This window comes from Anabrus simplex, chromosome 6, assembly GCF_040414725.1.
Source record: "Anabrus simplex isolate iqAnaSimp1 chromosome 6, ASM4041472v1, whole genome shotgun sequence".
NCBI classification, from domain to species: domain Eukaryota; kingdom Metazoa; phylum Arthropoda; class Insecta; order Orthoptera; family Tettigoniidae; genus Anabrus; species Anabrus simplex.
In genome coordinates, this window is record NC_090270.1 from 108,243,852 (window position 1) to 108,259,307 (window position 15,456).

General features: G+C 37.0%; 1 protein-coding gene across 8 annotated transcripts in view; it reads left to right on the forward strand.

The window, feature by feature from the left end:
• step (cytohesin steppke) overlaps positions 1-15,456 on the forward strand; it is a 512,416-nt gene that overhangs the window by 436,664 nt on the left and 60,296 nt on the right. For all 8 annotated transcript variants that reach the window (XM_067149871.2, XM_067149876.2, XM_067149875.2 and 5 more), the window contains 3 exons: positions 4,720-4,784; positions 6,905-7,171; positions 14,491-14,603. In XM_067149871.2, the coding sequence (XP_067005972.1) occupies positions 4,720-4,784; positions 6,905-7,171; positions 14,491-14,603 (445 nt within the window). The remainder of the gene's footprint in view (positions 1-4,719; positions 4,785-6,904; positions 7,172-14,490; positions 14,604-15,456) is intronic.

Genomic DNA, 15,456 nt, shown 5'->3' on the forward strand with positions numbered 1-15,456 from the left:
TACACCACATTCAGTTTGTTGTGGAGAGTTGTAAAGTACAGACACGTTCCGCTGCTACCATGGGGCGTCAGAGAGGACAGTTTTCGAAAGAAGAAAGAACTGATGATTTTTCACCACAAGAGAGGAAAATCACTTCGAGAAATTGGTAAACTTGTAAACAGGAGACATGCAACTGTACAGTGCGTTATAAATTTATTTAAGTACACGCAGCATTCAAAATAACGACAGAGTGGGAGAAGTTTTCAACCTCAGGGAGGAACGTTGGATAGTAAGACAAGTGAAGAAAAATCCATCGGTTAGCGCTCAGACACTGGCTGTGATGGCTGAGGAACATAGCAACAAAAGAGCACATTCAGAAACTATTAGACTTATCCTAAAGAAAAGTAACAGGCATGGACGAATAGCTAGGAGAAACCAATTTGTTAGCAATATTAATAGGAAGAAAAGGTTGAACTTCGTTAAGGAGCATATAGAAAAAGATTTTGACTTCTGAAAGACCGTTATTTTTGCAGATGAAAGCAAATACAATCCCTTCGGATCAGGTGAAAAGTTTAATGTCTCGAGGAAACCAAATGAGGAGTTGAAACCTAGCAATCGACGTCAAGTGTCGAACATGGTGGAGGTAGTGTAACTGTCTGGGGGTGCACGTCACCTAGTGTACCAGGAGAGTTGACTTTATTGATGTGACCATAGATCATGTGTATCTAAATACACTGAAGAAACATTTACGACCTAGTGCTCAAAAGCTTGGATTACTTGATCGATGTAAGTATTACCAAGATAACGACCCGAAGCACAAAGATCATAAAGTACAGACATGACAGCTCTATTAATTACCCAAAGGTATCCGAGACAACTCCACAGTCACCAGACTTAAATGTGATAGAAAATCTATGGCATTACTTGGAAGTAGCGATAAGAAAACACCAAATTTCGAACAAAGATGGTCTGAAAATGGCTTTATGTGAAGAATGGAAGAAAATAGATCCATCTTATTGCGAAAAGTTTGTAAGGTATATGCCTAACCGTTTAAGACCCGTGAAAGGGTATCCAACAAAGTATTCACTGTTAAAAATATTGTGTTATTAGAGATCGCTCAGGAACTACTTGAAGGTGTATAAGTTTTACTTGAGGTAACATGTTTCATGTGTGTTTAAGAATAATGTATTAATTTTCTTTGTAAGTATAAGAAATAGGAGTTGATTTACTTTGTAACTTGGTATAGAAATGTTCGTTAAATCAGAACCAAGACTAAAATAAAGTAAAGGTTATATTTTTCTGTTGACTCCAAATAAACAAGCTTTCCTCTAGTGTAGGAGTTTCATTTTGACTCACTGTGAAGCTAATGCAGTGATTTCAGATAGCTACGAATGTGTTGCTCGTATAGGCTACAAGAAACCCTGTAGCACAGGCTGTCCACTTAGAGCTCTTCCCTGCCTGACATTCTGGAGATATTTCAGGGCACAGGGTCAGCGTGACGACCTCCTGAGTTGTATTGCTAGACTTTCTTGCGAAGAGGCTGTGGGTCTCTCTTTAGCCTTGTCGGTGTTATACAGGGTTATTGACTTATGTTGAACAGAAATAACTTCTAAACCATTAAATATATCGGTATTCTGTTTTCATATTCGTAAATGATACCCAGGGGCTTGTAAAATAATTTGCTACTTCTTATCATGGGGCAATTAATAACATACTTATATTAACTCCATATTTTTAAATGGAACGACACTAATGCGTACAGCTGTACTAAGCGTTCAACTGAGTACGTGTTCTAATATGTAATTACTTTCAAAATCGGACATTTACTTTTTGAGATCAATAAAAACGACGTATTGGCACGCAAGTTGTTTCCTGGCATTGATTCCAGCCACAGAACTGATACCTGGCATGTACTGTAAACTATCGTACATACAATGCGATATACCGCAACATACCCTGGATGTGCAACGTTACTGTATGACTGGCGAACACACAACGGGGAAGGGGGATTAGTTTTTTATTTGTTTTGAAATCCATATGAAACAGGTTGCGCTCAATTTAGGGTCTTTCCCCACGAATGGGAATGGGAAGAATTTGGAAAGGACGTCGGCCGTGGATTATGTCAAAGGTACCAGTCCGGCATTTTGCCTGGTGTTCAACATGGGACACCATGAAAATCACTTTCAGGTCGGGCGAGGCAGGACTCGAACCTGCGCTCTCCCGAATACACGTTATGTTCCCGTTCCCATGCCCTTAGGATCATTCCCAATGAAGTCTACCTCGGACATTATTCATTTGCTTTTCTAGAAGGAGCTATTCAGGTGTCCTGTGTTAGGTATGTTTATTTCTCAATTCATACAGTAGTATTCACTGAACACGCAAACCAGTGACAATTATAGCTTTCGTTATGTTCCTTTTAAGCCAAGGTAATTATTCTATTCCTTTTAAAACATCAACCCTCTCTGTCCTGTCATAAGTTCGCCTGTGAGACACACTTTGCGAACCCATCACATATGGACGATATGTTTATATGGCCGATAGCCATTTTCTGGCTGGAATCACACCCAGGAAACTGCTTGCGCGTCAATATGCCCTTGCCCGACTGCACGGTGTCCGATGCGGAATCTCAAAAAGTAACTGTCCGATTTTGAAAATGACATATTTGAACTTGTGCGTAGTTGAACTTTCAGGCCAGCTGTATGTATTTGTGCCGTTCCATTTTAAAATGAGTTAGTATCAATATCTCGGCTAATATTCACCCCATGATAATACATAGCACATTATTTTACAAGCCCCTTGGTATCATTTACGAATACGAAAACAGAATACCGATATATTCAATGATTTAGACGTTATTTTCGTGTAACATCTTAAATGAATAACCCTGTATATTGGCAGGCTGATGTTCCAGTAGTGCACGAGACGCAAACAAACTTTCAGTAATTCAAAACTCCAATAGTTCCCAGAACTGACTCTACTGTTATGCTACTCTCCATTTTCCGTGATTAGGACTCGAGATATTCCCTTGGTATTCCCAAACACGGAATTCGCTCACTAGATATTGGAAATGGGAATTGCAAACGAATCCTGGGCTGAGTTACTTTTTTCCCCTCTCTCATGCAAGGAAGTCGTGATATTCATAATATGAGAAGAGGAGATACAAAAGAGAACAAATTTCCATTAATGAGGACCGTTGCTTCTGCAAATGGTGGTTCTTGCTGTCCAAGGGCTGATGATATCGATGCTAATTCACCGTAACCCGTTCTTTGAGGTTAGCATATTGATGTGACGTATTTCATAGAAAGGACAGGTATCCTTCCATGACGTTTGGCAAGTGGGAGGAATGGTATTTCAAGTTGAACGTAGATAATGATTCGTTGCAAGTCTTGTATGCGCAAGGTTTACTTTAGGCTAGATCGCCGTGAAATTTGGGAGGCAGTATGTAGCATATAATGCCGTGGGTAATATTAGATAAATCGAGTGTAAGCATTAGGTTCGGAAATTTCAGCGTGTCAGTTTCATAACGTCTGTGCTGCTTGCAGAAATTAAGGGGATTAAAAATATATCCATGGGCTTACGCGGTCGGCGTCTTAAAATTAAATCCTGGCATAGGCAGCTTTTGTTGAATGGATACGTATCTGTAAATAACTTCAGATGTTATTTTGACTGCGGTATAACAATGATCTTTTACATACATTTAAAGACTTGCTGCTACTTGCCGCTGAAGATATCACAACTTACAATTTGCTTTACGTCGCACCGACACAGATAAGTGTTATGGCGACGATGGGATAGAAAATGGCTAGGAGTGGGAAGGAAACGGCCGTGGCCTTACAGCCCCAGCATTTGCTTGGTTCCGAAATCGGAAACCACGGATGACAATCTCCTGGGTCGCCGACAGTGGGGTTTTCGAGCCCACTATCTCCATAATGAAAGCTCACAGCTGCGCGACCGTAACCGCACGGCCAACCCGCTCGGTGATATCACAGCATAGTATAAATAACACGTCTGGCACCGTTAAAATCTTTAGTAGGTGTTTCGAAAATTCGCGTGGTTGTTGCTAGCCTGATGCAGCCCTTGTCCGACAAGGGTGGGTGGCATTTGCCATGTATATGAAACAGTGTGTTATTGTTGTGGAGGATAGCGTTGTGTGTGGTATGAGAATTACAGGGATGTTAAGAACAGTAAAATCACCCGGGGCTCTGACTGAAGGCCAAGACGCCACTCAGTCATGTAGCCAGGCAACATTAGCGATTAGAAATGAAATGACAAATGATATAAACTGACCTGGAGAATCTTCAAACTATTTGGGACTCGGAGCCCTTGATAAAAGTTGTTGGAACTTGTTGGGAAATAGATTATTCACGAGTACTCAAACATAATATTGCAAATCTATCGATTGGTCTTACTCTTGCGAGAGAAATCTGGAATTAAGACGGGAACTTGAAGATCACATTCATAGCAATTTCCACCAAGTAATAATACAGCTCCATGATGTGCAGTTTGGTTGCACACAGTTCGGCTGCCATTGATAGCTTTTGTTGCATTATTGCTTTGTCTAACTTCAGATTTTATTTTAAAAAGAAGGGTTGATCTTGTTAGTTCCTCTTACGCACGGGTAAAGGCGTACCCCTGTCAGGGTTTAGCTGTTAATGGTTACGGTGGTTTGTAACAGTTAAACATTTTCAACTTAACAAATTACCTGACTAGAAATGTAATGTTATTTTTCTTTCTTTCTAGCAACTGAAAGATGCATTGGGAGAGGTGGTGGCAGAGATGGAAAATATGGACACTGCTGATGAGAGGTGAGTTCCGTTCCATTGGTTACTATATTACTGGTTTTATGTATTCAGGTTCCCGAAAACATGATTATTCCAAAACTTTTTTTAAAAAAATAGCTTTAATGTTGTACTTTAGTCACTTACTAAAGTTTTCTATTATAACTTTTATAAAATGGTTTGATTAATCATAGATGAAAATAATTTAATTTGAACATTTTGTGCCAGATTTTAAACCGAAAAATCTCGGAAAATAATACGTTCACGCATAATTTATACCGTATTATAAATTCATCGTACATTTCCATAGATATACTTACATTTCAAATTCTATGTAACAGAAATTTCACATCTCATGTAAAGCCGTAAGAATGCTCTGGGAAAGTATGAAGACCAGTTATTGGTACTGTCCACAATAGCTTATGCTGATTGAAGGGGATATAGAGAGATTTAAATTACTGGTGTTCAGTTTTCAAGATTTTTGTTACTCAGTTAACTGCGACCCATGTCTTTATTGTAATTGGTGTTGAACCTTCAGTCTGTTCCTTGTCACACAGTCTAAATTTTATTTAATCTAGTGGTTTCACATTCAAGGTCATTTGACATATTTGCAAGATGGTTATGGTATTAAAATAATGTAGAGATAACATATACTAGTAGATCAGGTGGTGGTGGTAGTAGTAGTAGTAGTAGTAGTAGTAGTAGTAGTAGTAGTAGAGCCAAACTTGGCAGGTTTGATTCTGGCTTGGTCTGGTTGTTCTTGAAGGTGCTCAAATATGTCAGCTTCGTGTGAGTAGATTAGATATACTGTCATTACTGATGAAGGGAATGGATGATTTTTCCAAAACATGTATGGTAAAATAAATACTTCTCTATCATTAGAAGGTGTGTTGACAAAGCGGTCTCAAGCAAAACTATTTTAAATAGTTTTGTACTAGATACTTGGCCATAATAAGCCAAACTGAAGATTTATCACAAGCCTGATTCCTTCCTTGTCATTCTCTTGCCTTTCGGGGATGATTCGTATACAGTAGTCTGTGAAGATTTTCAAAACATTGCATAAGTAATATAAGATATTAAGAAAATAAATATTTTTTTAATTCATTGAAATGAATCTGTCCAAATTGTTTCTTGCTGTGGTTCAGAGGATCCCAGGTTCATTTCCTGGCTGGGCAGAGGATTTAAACTGCACACAGTTCATTTCTATGGCTTCGGCACTGAGTGATAGGGGTTGGTCTCAGTACACTTCCCTTCATTTACATTCATCACACAGTACTACAACCACTGTAGAAACCTCAATAGTAAATATTGTTAGTTGCTGGGATCTTTGGCTTCATGGAAAGGTAAACGACTGGTGACGTATGTTACGCTGTATTCTTACTATGGTGAGGACCTGGTACTTTTCAAATGAAAAACATTTCCTGTTCATCTTACTAGTTCATATTATTGTATAATGTAGTTAAATAACTTAGTTGAAGGTGAATCCCAGGAGCATTGAAACTATAGAAGCCATGTTACTTTGAAAATATGCCAGCCATAGTTCTGATGTAATACCGGATGGTTACAATTAAACTTTCCAGACTATCTGTGTGGAAAATGAGCAATTGCATGAACAGGAAACTTACAGTGAACATTGCCAAGGACATGGGGAAGAGAAACAGTGAATAACCAATTCCAATTAAACACTTTTAATAATTCGCCACTTCATAGAATGTTCCTGGTTTTTGTAAACATAGCATCCGCCATACTAGTGTGCTTAAAATGGTGTTCGCCTCTGTCCAGGGCAGTCTGAAAGTGCAGGACAGCTTGCTGCATAAAGCATCTTCATTAATATGCATGATACCTCTCTTGGTATGCTTCTCTTCTGATCGGCAAATGGGAACATTCCTCTGGTAAACCCTGTTTTACAGGTACAGTGAACAATGAAAATCTTGTAGCCCACAATCTAGACACTGTTCCTACAGCACTATGAATAGTTTCCAATCCAGAGAGGATTAATACCCTAATAGAGAAAGTTTAATTCTAACCAACTAACATATGAATAATGAAATCCTTTATCAGCTGAATTCGTATATTGCCCTGATTTGAAATGGCCATTCTCTGGTAATCTGCAATGTTATATTAATGCTATATATTAAAATTTTCAGTAAAAACAACACAAAAACGAAGCAGATGTCCATTGGCCGCAAGAAGTTCAATATGGACCCTAAAAAGGGTATAGAGTACCTGATCGAACATGGGCTCTTGAAGAGTACTGCAGAGGATGTGGCTCAGTTTCTCTACAAGGGGGAGGGTCTGAATAAGACGGCTATTGGAGATTATCTGGGTGAGAAGAACGACTTCAACGAGAAGGTGCTGAAGGCTTTTGTTGAGCTGCACGATTTCACAGATCTCATCTTGGTGCAGGCACTGAGGTTGGTCATCTTTTTAATTGTTATACAGTTTTGAACTAATGTATCTTATGTCGGATTCTACACTTTTTTTTTTTTTTTTGGTATTATCATTATTTCTTTTGGCAGCAATAATTATTATTTCGACAGCTCCAAGTATAAACATCGTAAAAAAAAATAGCTAAGGTGAGTTACGATCATCACCAAAGCAGTTGCATCATTTCCTTCCTCTGGTATACAAATTGCATCTTCAGTGCCCCTAAACTAAGCAGCAGTGATACATCTTAGCAAAGTCTCCTGGAAAATAATAGCACAGTTTAAAATCGTAACTGTAAGGTACGATGTTTGTATAGGAAAGGGCTACAATGTTAATACTTGGAGCTATCAATTTGTATGTATGACAACTAAAGAATTAACCTCTCCAAAGGATTTCTGCGATAAGCATAATTAATATGTAGTAGTTACTGTAACCTGTTAGCTGCCTTGTAATATTTGTCCATGCTTTAAACCTATATTTCCATGAAGGTAAATTAGCAATTAGAATCAGTGTAATTTAAACATGATTTATTAAAAAATATTAGCTCAAAAATAACTCAATTGAGTGAAGTATGTTGGTTCTTAAGCAGGCTAAAAGTCTTGCCCATTTGGAAAAGAAACCCACCTTGAATACTTCATTTAAAGATAGTTTCTTACTAAATCACTGTGATAGTAGTAAGAGCATCTTAATCATTGATATTTTGCTGGTGGTTTCTTGTTGCATGCAATTCTTTTTCTGTGGTTTACATACCAGTACCTACTGCTTCTGTAGGAGAATGGTATGCATATTTTTATTTTTTGGTATATTTTCACAAACATTTACAAATGCTACACATTATTCAAAATGTTATGCTATATGATGCCGATTTATAAAGTGGATATTTTAACTTACCTAGAATATGTTACTGTGATAAATAAAGCCAAAAGTTGACACCTGCTGTATATTGAGTTCTTTGACACATAACTTAAGGTTGCCAAAGTGATCAGGGAAAAATAATTAGTATCAATTGAACCTGTAGACTTTGTGAAAGAGACCTGTGATTATAATTTATCCATCCTTTGTAGATTCTTATAATTCATCCACAACAGAGTTGTGAAGCATGTGTGGTGGCCATGATCATAAAGGTATAAAATATACAGTATATGATCTGACGCCATGGTTAGCTGGTTAGTCCCTTTGGCGAATGCTGGTTGCCAGGGTAGGAGAGGTGGTGGTATAGAATATCTAATCATGGGTTTGCGTCCCAAAATCCTGGATTCAATTCTGACCTGTCCGCAGTGTCCATATTGAGAAAGGGCAAACAACGTTGTTTGTAGTGATTTGTCCATCGGATGGGTATGTGAAGCTCTTCGTATAGTCTATCAAGTCATTAATTTCATTAACTCTTCTGAGTAGGTAGACATCAGGAACGGCATCCAGTCGTAAAATCCTGCTATGAAGATTAATCTCGCTTCATACTAGACTTCAGAACCGGGACAGGGGTTGGACATGCAAATGCAGTCCAGTTGTGACGTGTGTCCTCTCTACTGTAGTAAATATTGCAATAAAACACTTTCCAGTCTGTCAAACACACAGCAATTACAATATAAATTATAACACTATAAACATACCTGTAAAATACACACTAATATGCAAACGACATGTTTCGTTCTAAAAGAACATCCTCAGATTCTATCAAATCACTTAAACATGCTTATATATGTACAGTATTGTTTACGTTGTATAAACTTGTCAGTGATAGAGAGTTTTGTGATAACATGAACCAGTAATGACAAAAATAAAATAAATATATTTATATATACAAGTAATAATATAATAGAAAAACTTGCGTACTTTTCAAGACTGCCGATGCTAGGTCCGTTGTCACCAAACACTATTTCAGGACTGTGGTCATGGAAAGTTTGGGTAAAGCACACTGCCGGCGAAGAGGAGTAGCATGGGAAGGGCCTTGTGGAGCGTTGTGAATCTCTCCTATTGGATGATAGTCAAGTACACTGTACCATGGAGAGGGGAGGGGGGAAGCAGGGCGGAGCAAGTGGAGCGCTGTGGAAACTTCCATAAACATTGGAAAGGGGAGAGTAGAGGAGGTTATTGACCTACTTCATGTTATAATTTACTTTTATGTAATATGGATGAATGCAAATTAACGATTTTAGGTTAATAAAGTAGGGAATTGAAATAGACATTAACTATTAAATTTAATGAGAAAGTTTTTACAGGTGTTAAGTGAGTAGGGCGAAGAGGGGGGGGGGGGAATTTTTTAAATGTGTTTGGTCATTTAGGTAAGTTACATTAGCATTTTTTGCAATGTAAATTTCTATTGCTTCCTTTATATTAAATGATTTACTTTTATTTTCGATGTGTAAAATTTTTAGATCAGTGTTGATGTCTGTGAAATGGTGTGAACAGTCTTACATGTGCTCCCCGAAGGCTGGATGCCGATCATATCTGACAGCGTTTTTGTGTTCTTTGTATCTTGTGTGGAAGTTACGTTTGGTTTGACCTATATATGTGGCATTGCAGTTAGGTTCTTGACACTTGAGTTCATATACTCCTGACTTTGAGAATGGGTTCTTTTTGTTTAGGTTGTACTTGCTGATGTGTCTGTAGTGTGTTATTCATTCTAAAGGCTACTTTTAAACCTTGTTTCTTGAAAATATTAGCTACCTTGTATGTGTTATTGTTAACGTAGTTGAGAACCACGTATTTTTCTTTGTGTGGTGGTTTCCCGGCGATTTTTTTAATGTTTATTTAATAGTTTATCTACTGTGCTTGGAGGGTGGTTGTTTTCTTTCGCGATTTGTTTGATGATTTGTACCTCTTCATTGAAATCCGTTGTTCTCATTTGTATGGAAATAGTTCTGTGCATCATTGCATTCAGTCCTGCTATTTTGTGTGTGTATGGGTGGTTTGACTGGTTGTCAATAGTGTGCGACGTCTGAGTGGGCTTTCTGTATACTTTGTAAGATAGGTTGTCATTATTCCTGTTGATTGTGATGTCTAAATAGTTTTTTCTTGTTGGTTTCTGGCTCCATTGTGAAACTGATGGACCTGTGTAAAGAGTTTAGTGTGTTTAATAACTGGTGTGCATTAGTGATGTCATTATCATATATGCATATGACGTCATCCACATATCTGCTCCAGTGTAAGATTCCTTTAGAATGCTGGCCCATTAAGATGTTTTCGAAGTTATTCAGAAAAATGTTTGCTATTATACCTGATAATGGTGAGCCCATGGCTAACCCTTCCTTTTGGCAATAGATTTTGTCGTTGAATGCAAAGCAATTTTGGTGTAGTGTAGTGTTGTTTCTTGTAGAGAAGTGTTTTCTTTAAGAAGATTTTCGATAATTTTAATGGATTCATCTATTGGTATGTTGGTGTACATGTTGGTGATGTCAAAGGATATCATACAGGTGCTCTCTGTTATTTCAAATTTATTTAGTTCTTTAATTCTAGACTGTTTTTAATTGATCTGTCTTCCTTAAGTGAAATTTTCTCTTTTAGAATTAGGTTTAGTTGTTTGCTTAAATAGTAACTTGGCGCATCTTTAAAATTTATTCCTGGTCTAATGGGGCACGACTGTTCGTGTATTTTGGGGAGTGCTCTTAGTGTGGGGAGTTCGGGGAGCACATATACGACTGTTCACACCATTTCACAGACATAAACATCGATCGAAAAATTTTACACATCGAAAATAAAAGTAAATTGTTGAATATAAAGGAAGCAATAGAAATTTACATTGCAAAAAATGCTAATGTAACTAACCTAAATGACCATACATATTTTAAAAATTCCCCCCTCTTCGCCCTACTCACTTACCACCTGTACAAAACTTTCTTATTAAATTAGCCTTTTTCTTAATAATAACATTTAATAGTTAGTCTCTATTTCAATTCCCTACTTTATTAACCTAAAATCGTTAATTTGCGTTCATCCATATTATATAAAAGTACATTATAACATGAAGTAGGTCAATAACCTCCTCTACTCTCCCCTCTTCAATGTTTATGGAAGTTTCCGCAACGCTCCATAAGGCCCTTCCCATGCTACTCCTCCCCTCTCTGCCAGCAGTGTGCTTTGCCCAAACTTTCCATGACCACCATCCTGAAATAGTGTTTGGTGACAACGGACTTAGCATCAGCAGTCTTGATAAGTACGTAAGTTTTTCCATTATATTATTACGTGTATATATATTTATTTTATTTTTGTCATTACTGGTTCATGTTATCACAAAACTCTCTATCACTGACAAGTTTACGCAACGTAAATAATACTGTACATATATAAGCATGTTTTAAGTGATTTGATAGAATCTGAGGATGTTCTTTTAGAACAAAACATGTCATTCTTTGTATATTAGAGTGTGTTTTACAGGTATGTTTATAGTTTTATAATTTATGTTGTAACTGCTGTGTGTTTGACAGACCGGAAAGTATTTTATTGCATTTAACTACGTCGAGACTGGAAAATATGGCTTAATTCTTAACAAAAAAAAATGTAGTAAATGGTGTTCCACACTTTAAAATAGGTTCACATTGGAACTCTCCAATACTTTGTATATCTGTTATACTGTATGCACAGTTGGTTTTCTTCCTGTTAATATGCAATCCTGGTTAATACGCTATACCCATATGATTGCCTGAAGAGCGTCTTATTGGGGTTCTACTGTATTTAATTTGCTACTTTGCAGTAACTTCATATTGCCGTCTAATAATGTTCACATGTTGTTTGGGTCATCAGCCCATAGACTGGTTTGATGCACCTCTCAATGCCACCCTGTTCTGTGCTAATCTTTTCATTTCTATATAACTAGCCTACTACATGCTAAATCTACTCCAATCTGTTTATCATATTCATACCTTGGCATACCCCTGCCATTTTTATTGTCAACAATTCCCTCAAACTGAACAAGTCCTAGGTGTCTTATGATGTGTGCTATCTCTTCTTGTGGTCAAATTTTGCCAAATTGTTCTCTAAGCAATTGGATTCAGTACCTCATGATCATACATGGTTCGATCTACCCATCTCACCTTCAGCATTATTCTGTAACAACACATTTCAAAAGCTTCTATTCTCTTCATTACTCAGTTTGTCCATGTTTCACTTCACATCCAAGATGAGTCTTCAAAAAGATCTTCCTAGTTCCTATAATATTTCCTCCATCACCTGACTTCATTTGACTGCACTCCATTACTTTTTTTTTTTTTTTCCTTCCATCTTGTACTCCTCCTAAAAGACTGCCCATACCATTCAGCAAATTCTCCAGATCTTCTGCAGTCTCGGATAAAATATCATTATCAAATCTCAAGACTTTTGATTTCCTCTCCTTGGATTGCGATTCCTTTTCCACATTCCTCTTTGATTTCTTTTACTGCATGTTCTGTATAAACATTTTAAAAGGAGGGAAACAAACTGCAGCCTTGTTCCACTCCTTTCAGAATTGCTGCTTCTTTTTCATAGCCTTCAATTCATATCACAGCAGACTGATTTTTGTACAGATTATAGATAATTCTTCATCTGTATCTAATTGCATTCACCTTCAGAATCTCAAACAGCTTGGTCCAATCAGCATTATCGAATGCCTTTCCTACATGTACGAATGCCATGTTCGTGGGCTTGTCTTCCTTAATTTGATCCTTTAAGATAAACCAAACAGTTTGCTACTTCATATTCGTGTATAGATTTTCATCAGTTCTGTGGTTTTAAAGGTTTTACGACATCATCAAAAGTTGACAAGTGCTATTCATTAAGTCCTTCTTAGTGAGTGATTGCTGGTGGTTAAGTTCTATCAAAAGTAATGTTCATTCCTAAGATAATGAAGCAATTCCTTTGAAGTTGATAGGGAACATACATTCTGTTCATAAGGGCAGTCTTCTAGTACTGAAGAGTTCAGTAGTTGAATACACAATATCAAATAATAAATTCAACAAAGATTAGTCATAAAATGAGAAAGTATGCATAGAAGCTGAAGTATAACTTGATGAAAATGGTCGTTCATGTTAAAATTGATGCTTAATAATGGAGCAAGTAAATTTTTTATGTTAATTGGATTACAATAATTGTCACCCAATAGTGGTGCAATGGTTAATATACAATATATACAATATATGGTTAATATACAATATATACAAAAAATATATAAAGATCCAGTAATACTGTCTTCAGGAATTCCCCTCTTAATGATTACAGATTCAGATAATTCTCTAATTCCGAGTTCCATTTTCTAGAAATGTAGCTAGCCTTTGTCACTCTTTTGTCTCTGAGTCCAACTGCACTAATTTTTTCCAGTAATCTCCCATGATCTAAGCTATCAAATGGCTTAGTTAAGTCAATTCCATTATAGTCTATTTGACCTCCGGAATCTATATCTTGCCGGAATCCTACAAGTTGAGATTCAGTAGAATAACTTTCCTTAAAATTGAACTGCCTTTTATAAAACCAGTTAGTGATTTTGCAAACACGTCTAATATAATCAGTGTTTTCCAAAGCTTGCATGCAACACACATCAAACTGACTGGCAGGTAATTATCGGCTTTATCAACCTTTCCTTCATACACAGGGACTACTATAGCAACTCTCCATTCAACTGGTATATCCCCAGTTGCTTTTCTAGTTTACAACTTTATATCATTCTTGTAAACGTCTTTGTTACTGTAGGTAAATATCAATACTTCATTAGTATTAGTCACCTCCTGTGGACATTATCCTTGTAACCAACTACACCTTTACATCTGCTGACTGAATACTTCTATCTTCTGTAAATCCTAACATATACACTCCCCTTTGATCATAATGATTCCTGGAATGTTCTTCTAGAACGTGTTTCTCCCTTAAAGTATCTATACATACTCTTCCATTTTCACCAAAATTTGTATGACTGGCAGTTATGCTTGCCATTATGTTAACCTTAGTAGACTTCTTCGCTAGATTCAATTTCCTAGTATATTTCTTTCAATTTATTCTTGATTCCACAACCATTTCTAACTCTGTTTGGGATCATATAAAAGGTGTTCCAGTTGTTTAAATAGAAACAAATTTCTAACAGTAAAATAGTCATATCTGTTGATGCCAACCTTCATAGAAATATTTTACTGTACTGAGGGGGGGGGGGGGGGGGGGGAGAGAGAGAGAGAGATTGATTTTCATTTCTTAAGGAACTTACAAGTTACAGTGCATTTATTTGCAGTATTTTTGCCACACAGCTATATTTTAGTGCATAAGTACAGACTTGGAACATTCATAACAATTGACAGAGAGATTACTTCCATTCAAGTGGTAAATTATTAAAAAATTTGCATTGTTTCAGGCAATTTCTATGGAGTTTTCGTCTTCCTGGTGAAGCTCAAAAGATTGATCGCATGATGGAGTGTTTTGCTCAGCGGTATTGCCAATTGAATCCCAATATTTTCACAAACACAGGTATGTAGATATTTCAGTTACAATTTTTTTTATTTTTTTATTTTTTAACTTCACTAAATTTTGTATAAATCTTAGGTGCTACGGTGGTCAGCTGGTTTCTCTAGGTAGATTGTGTTCTCAAGAAACAAAACAGTTTGACATTACAATGGTCCGGGAGACAACTAACAACAGTTTAGACTTGTGCTATGAGCAGAAGCAGTGAGTATTGCAAAGTTGGACTACATGCTGGAATTGAGAAAAAACCCCAAGGAAAATAGTGGAAGTACCAGTCGGCTGCTACGCTACAAGACAGCACCAGTGGAATCATTCTTCACCTCTTAATGGCTCACAACTCTGTGAAATTGAAAGTGGAGGAACATAGCAGACTCTGCCATTAGATATTTCAGTGGAGGCTGTAGTACAAGGCTGTTAAAGACATCTGTGGGCATTGTACAATTGGTGGCATGAGCTACAAACCATTTTCACTGTTACTTAACACATTGGAGACCGTGTCTTAAGGTGGCATGTGGGCAGGCAGACCGCCATATTTTGAAGGTTTATAAAAAATTGTAGAAAATGGTAGGTAGGTTGCAATTGTAACATGTATATATCATGAAAAAATTAAGTGTCTATTCTACAGATTAAAAAGTTGCATTAAGATCTACTGAGTACTTTTCACATTACACATTTTCCAACGGTATGCCTTTTGCAGCAACAACAACAACAAAATGCCTGACAACAAAGCCTTACAAATGATGAGCTTGAGTGCGGAATAGTTTGAAGCATTCAGGGACACAAAGTGCTAAAGAACACATTTGATACCACCATTATGTTTCTTTCCTCGTTACTTTCCAATTTTCTGCTTTTTCTTTAT